The sequence below is a fragment of the Capronia epimyces genome (genome assembly GCF_000585565.1).
Source record: "Capronia epimyces CBS 606.96 chromosome Unknown aczIQ-supercont1.7, whole genome shotgun sequence".
Lineage (NCBI taxonomy): Eukaryota > Fungi > Ascomycota > Eurotiomycetes > Chaetothyriales > Herpotrichiellaceae > Capronia > Capronia epimyces.
Window position 1 is genome coordinate 1,046,371 of NW_006912910.1, and position 6,386 is coordinate 1,052,756.

Sequence of the window (6,386 nt, forward strand, 5' to 3'; positions counted from 1 at the left end):
TAGTATATGGAGTAGAGTAGAGTACGGATGCCTACTAGGTACCTAACAGACCACCTCGTTCTTCGTTCGTATATCCGTACTTGCATCTACGGAGTACGGAGTACAGACTACCGGATGGTGGGAGCCTTGTCGGTCGGCGCAGCCAGTCGATCACGTGGGCGCTGGCTAAGGCTTAGGAGGCCTAAGCCTTCCACTGCTGATTCTCAGCTTTCTCTCTCTCTCTCTCTCTCCCTCTCTTCCCCCCTACGATTCATGTTCATTTCTCAGCCAAATTAATTGCTGTTTCGGCAGGGTCGGGGTCGGGTCAAAACTTGTCGCTCCCACTGCCATTGCATCAGGCCCATCAGCCATGACATCAACGTCGAAGTCAACCTCGACAGCGACGGTACCCCGGTCGACACGGCCGACGCACGACAGCAGCGGGGCGCTATTGCCGGCGATCCTCTGCCTGCACGGCGGCGGGTCGAACGCGACGGTATTCAAGATCCAGGCACGACGGTTGATTTGGACGCTGGAGAAACAGTTCCGATTCGTGTTCGCCGAGGCGGAGATCGAGGGCACGCCCGGGTTCGGGATGCTGCCGGTGTTCGCGTCGTGCGCGCCCTTCTACCGCTGGGTGAGCCGGCGGTTCGTGGCGGGCGAGAGCGAGGTGGAAGCGACGCCTGGCGACGAAGCGGCCGCGGTGGACGAGGCGTTGCGGCGAGTCATGGAGGCCAACGGCGGAGTCGACTCGTTCAAGGCCGTGCTGGGCTTCAGCCAGGGCGCGCGGCTGGCGGCTGGCCTGTTGCTGCGGCAGAAGATCGAGGAGCGCGACCTCGGCCGGAGTCAATGGAACTTTGCGTTCGGCGTCATGTTGGGCGGCCCGTACCCGCCCATCGCCCTCTCCGAGCACGTCGACCCGGCCGATTACGCCCTTCTCCCGACCGTGCCGACCGTGCATGCTTGGGGCCGCGATGACCACGTCAGGGATGGCTGTGCCGCTCTCGTCAAGCTGTTCGACAGCGACCATTGCTTCTCCATGCAGTACGACGGCGGTCATCATCTGCCCTTGAAGGACGTCGAGGCCAAAGACCTGTGTGATTTGATCATGGCCGCCTGGTATGCTGGGGGAGGCCGGTTTGATATTGCCGCAGACGAGAGGTACTAGGGACTAGATACTAGGGACTAGGACTAGGGACTATGTACTAGGGACTAGATACTAGGTACTAGGTACTAGGTCCTGGGTACTAGGTCCTAGGCCTTCCCTCAGCCGGGCCTGTCCTGTCCTGTCGGCTTAGGCCTGATCTGATGATGCTGAGCCGACATGCAACGGAAAGGGGATGAAGATACCAGGCAGACCAGGTCGAATATCGCATACATTGGTTGACTGGCATGGCAGTCGGACAGGACAGCCCTCTGCCCTGCTACCTGCAACCTGCTACCTGCAACCTGCTACCTGCAACCTGCTACCTGCTACCTGCTACCTGCTACCTGCTACCTGCTACCTGCTACCTGCTACCTGCTACCTGCTACCTGCTACCTGCTACCTGCAACCTGCAACGACTACACCTAGTGCTCCTGCTCCTACTACTGAACATGAATACCGGAGGTGCAAAGTCGATGGATACGAGATATTACGAGCATGGCGAGCACGGCGAGCATGGCAAGCATGATAATAAGGTAGCATGCATAGCATGCATAGCTTGCATAATAGAGGTTGGCATGGACCGTCTGACAACCCACGTTTCTCGTGAGTGGGTGATGATCAGATTGCACTTGGATCAGATTGCCCTTTGATTCGATTCAATGGAGTTTCACTTCCAGATAGTAGATACAGTAGAGACAAATTCAAATTGAACCTCCTACACACTCCACACTCCACATTCCACATTCCACATTCCACATTCCTACGATATTTGTTGACAGCCCCATCCGCATCCCCATCCGTGACAACTAGGGAACGAGACGAGACAGACGAGACGAGATAGACAACATGATGAATATGATAGATTGATTCCCTGCCCCTGCCTGGTCCACTGGACGCTTGGGGTGGGAACATTGGAACATTGGCACACTGGCACACTGGCACACTGGCACACTGGCACACTGGCACACTGGCACACTGGCACACGGCACACTGGCACACTGGCACACTGGCAAGTTGGAACGTAGAAACGTAGAAACTAGGAACTAGAAACTAGGACCTGGCATGCGCTAGGCATCATGCGAGCCACTGTCCAGCGGAGAGATCGAGCAGCATATATCGGTATCGATTACTCTGTATCTGTATCTGTATCTGTATCTGTATCTGTACATGATGGAACAAAAATGCTGCTCTGTTACAGCTTGTCAAGGGCTGTTTGTTCATCGTCTGCCCTCAAAGGCAACGTCGACATTCTGTTTCTGTTCCTGTTGCCCGTCTGTTGGACGCGATGCTACATCTCTTAGAGCCAACTCCCACGGCTGCCATTTGGGAAACTCGAAATCATCTTCCACGTGCGACAGAACCCTCTGTCGTGTCCACCAGAGCCTTCTTCCCAAGTAGAACATTTCGGGAGTGAGCACCACTCTTTGCTTGCCCTTCACATACGCCATGGAGAGATGCGTCACCAGGTTGATGCAGAAGGAGAAATTCAACGTCCACGTGAGGTGTCTGGAAGAGTCCACCACCGCCCACAAAACCGTGGAAGCTGCCTTGGCCGACCCGACCGTCACAACCACCTGGAGCCATTTGACGAAGATCTGATTGTCGAACGGCACGCCGCTGACGCCTTGGACATATTCGCTCTCATGGATCCGCTCGATGAGATTCAGCGCGTCGGCCGGGTTGTCCAGCGCGACCTTGTCAATGAGGTACTCGAGTAACGAATGGTCGACTGGGAACCCTTGCTTTGCTCGGGTCGAATAATAGGTAATGACCGCCGTGGATAAGTCCTTATACCCGGGCAACTTGTCTTGCTTGAAGACGTCCGGGAGAGCTGGATTCAGAGCCGGCTGCCTCGTGTCTGAAGTCGGGTTGCGTCGGATCGTCACAGGCTCGGGAGTTTCATTGTCCGTGGGATCGGCCACGTCAGGCATGAAAACGTCACCCCGCAAAACCCTGGTCAACTCGTCAACTGCATCGAGTTGGACAGCAATATCGCGCTTTAGCTTGTCGATTGTCGCTGCTTCATTGTCTACCGCCCTCGGCAAGGTACAGAAATGTCGAGCTTCTTCGAGAAGCTGGTTCATGCTCATCAAAGGGATTCCGTCACGAGAAAGAAGTACTTCTGACGGTAAAGCAGAGGCTGCGTTCAGGCGTTGACTGAGGTCCAGCTTTACCAGGTCCGCCAGTAAAGGTCTGAGGTAGTGGGGGAACGGGTCGTCGTAACATCCGTGGGCAATCGCCCGGCATGTATCCGCAATGTCCCTACAGCTGGCACCGGCGCTCTGTAAGGCATGGGCAAGCTGCCAGGCACCACTAGCAGTCGTGAAGCTCGATGTCAATCTCGGAAAAGCTTCGCTGACAAGGCGGGTCCACTCGAGGACCAAGTCGTAACGACTGTCCCTAATGCATGCGCGTACGATTGTTCTTGATATTCGCCCAATCGGGATCAAGCCTGTATACTTGATTGCATTGACTGCAAAGCCAAAGGTTCGATGTGCAGGATTCTTAGAGGAATAGTGCATTAACATCCGATGAAATATGGTGGCGTACTGTTCAGGTTGGTGTCGGGAATAGCCAGTCTCCTGCAATTGATCCAGAATCCATTGTGCCTCTTCCCAATTCCCGGTGGCCGCGTTCCAAACAGCATATTCGCCCCGGAGACGTTGCATCTCGCGCAGCTCATACATTGAATCGAGCATGTGCAGCACGGAACGCGCTGCCTCGATGTTGCCTGTGCGGACCACCGCTTGGAGAATAGGCATGGCAAACTTCTCGCTAGGCTCGTACCCGCTGCGCCTTGCAATATCGATGATTTTTGCCATCTCTTGAACACAGGCGGAATGGTCCTCAGTGTGCTCACAAAATAAGGTCAGATACTTCACGGCCAATCCAAAATAATTGTCCATTGCACTCTGTTCGACCGCGCTGTTTTTCTGGCCCAGGGGTTGAGAAGGGAAGAGAATCTTTCGAGCTCGCTCACCGTTTGGTTCGGTAGAGAGTAGATGTCGCAGGAGGTCGAAAAGGGGCTGACTTAGTACATCGGCGTCCTTGAAAAGACCGCGACCCGCACAGAACACAGCTTCTGCGACAAGCCAGTCTGGTGATCGATCTTGCTGGATGTAGTGTCTCATAACAGCGGTCCATCTGCGAAATTGAGTCGGCTTGCTCGTCTGTCGTGTTGTTGGATGGATAAAATCCATCAACATCAACAGTGTATCCGGATCCACCGCTTGAGTTGCGCGATCCACCGCCTGAAACGGGAAAAAGGGGCAAGACGAGTGTGGGTTAGGTAGTCGGGCTCCCTTCGCAGAATCGAGATGCTCCCTCAGGGCTTGTTCCATTGATTCGTCGGCATCACACGTAACCAAGTGATGCGGAATTGAAAAGCAGGACGATTGTTCATCGGGCATCTTCCTTTTAGCCTTAGATATATATCTGCTGAGCTCGAAACAGCTCGGCCCTATTTGGTGGTAGCAGCCTCCCACGGGAAGCTGTGTATGAGCAACCGCTGGTGAGGCATAGGGCAGAGGTGTCCAGCGCAACCCATGGCCATGTGTCCGCGACTGATTGGCGGCCCCAGCCAACCGTACCTCACCGGAAGGGAGGTCTTGTTTTGCCGGAGTTCCTCTAGGGTTTATATCAGACCTGGGGTAATCAAGGCCAGTATCCAAATCGGTGTCCCCATTTTCCGTTGTGCCTTGAGTCAACCACCTTTCAACACAGCCTGGGAAAATATCCGTTTGGGATTGGTACAGTGAGGCCGGACGGTTTTGAACACTTTCAAGGGGTGTTGTATTTTCTTCTTTGTGGGCCATAGAGAGAATCTTTCTAAAGGGCTTGTTCCGCGACCATTTGACTGCCGGAGTATCAGATCCGGCCGAGCCGACATCCGGTCCTGACCCAGATTCGTACCCATGACCAGGTAGACTGATGAAGGGTTTGACAGTCTCAGGTGGTCTTGACTCGGAGCTGTCATCCAAGTTGTCAGGCACAACAGCGGTCGACAGAGACCTGGATCCATGCTCTCTCCTCCTTTTCCTAGGGCTTCTTGACCGCAGAGAGAAGTCTTCCCCTCGTTCCGCAGCTTCGAAACGGGCGTTGAGATGTGCGGTCCCTCTTCCGCTCGACACAGATCTTAGGATTCGCTTCGTTTCGACGATTTTTTCGGCTACGCGAACTCGGCGGCGTGTTTCGTAGTCTAACGCGGCGACGCCGCAGATGCTCCCTACGGTACCGACCAAAATGGACGGGGTAGATAGAGCTAAGTGGCGAAGGGCTCGCAACGCATTTTTGGACGGTACGAGGCTTGTCGGAGGTGTCATAGGGAGGAGACCATTTCTTGTGAGATTGGGTACCTTTCTGCAACGATATCAGCAGCTGGAGGCTTAGGCATCCATTGAGCTTGGAAGTAGAGCAACTCGAGGCTGCGGTCGAGGGCTGCGAAGAGTCTTCGGTGTGTTGATAGTATCCGTACTCGGTTCAATGGGCTGTCACGCAACCTCGAACTACAGTTTGGCCGTTCACCACTGACTGCACTGCGCTGCACTGCACCGTGATACTGGTACGGTCTTATCCTGAGAAGGTTTTCCGAGAAGTTGAGATATAACCGGGGACTAGTCGAATAGCGTAATTTTTCATTTTACTTGCATTAGGATCTTACCGAAACAGGCAGTGCTCAAAACAAGTGTATAAACCAGTGTATAAACCAGTGGGCAGTGACACACATGACTGATTTGAGGCCTCCTCGCCGACGACGTGATAGCCGCCAGGTTCAGTCGGTTATACACAAATGGCTCGACGAGTAACGCAGCATAGACGTAATCTTCGATTATTTTGGAACGGTGGTTTTTGCTGGCCCAACCTCGCCGTCAGACGTGATCGAGAGAAAGAGAAAGGGGAAAGAAGAAGAAGAAGTGGTATTTTTAGTTGGATGTCACCTCTCATGCCCACGGCAGGAAGGTGTAACAATACCACAAGGAATACGAGCATGCTGCTTGTTTGGAGCCGCCGTTTCCGTTCGCAGAACAGGCTACCGTTTTCAGCACAAAGAATGTTCGACCTGTTCCTCTCGAGCCTCGAGCCCACCGAGACGGGGCCGAGTGCAGTGCATTCCCTCGAATGGGTCCTCCGCACCGTGGCTAACCCAGATCCGGCACATTCCAATGAACTTTGACCTCGAATGCATCCGCGACAAAGACAGAGAGAAAGAGAGAGAGAGAGAGAGAGAGAGAGAGAGAGAGAGAGAGAGAGAGAGAGAGAG

The 6,386-nt window shown here is 54.1% G+C and overlaps 2 protein-coding genes across 2 annotated transcripts; one reads left to right on the plus strand and one right to left on the minus strand.

The window, feature by feature from the left end:
• Positions 1-349: 349 nt before the first annotated feature.
• On the plus strand, positions 350-1,147 carry A1O3_08175 (uncharacterized protein; the record flags this gene model as incomplete). The annotated part of the gene is made up of 1 exon (XM_007738274.1): positions 350-1,147. One exon carries the CDS (start codon positions 350-352, stop codon positions 1,145-1,147), a length of 798 nt encoding a protein of 265 aa, XP_007736464.1.
• Positions 1,148-2,343: 1,196 nt separating this feature from the next.
• Positions 2,344-4,257, minus strand: A1O3_08176 (uncharacterized protein; the record flags this gene model as incomplete). Its single annotated transcript, XM_007738275.1, has 1 exon — positions 2,344-4,257. The coding sequence occupies one exon, from the start codon at positions 4,255-4,257 to the stop codon at positions 2,344-2,346; it is 1,914 nt and encodes a 637-aa protein (XP_007736465.1).
• Between the last annotated feature and the right edge of the window lie 2,129 nt (positions 4,258-6,386).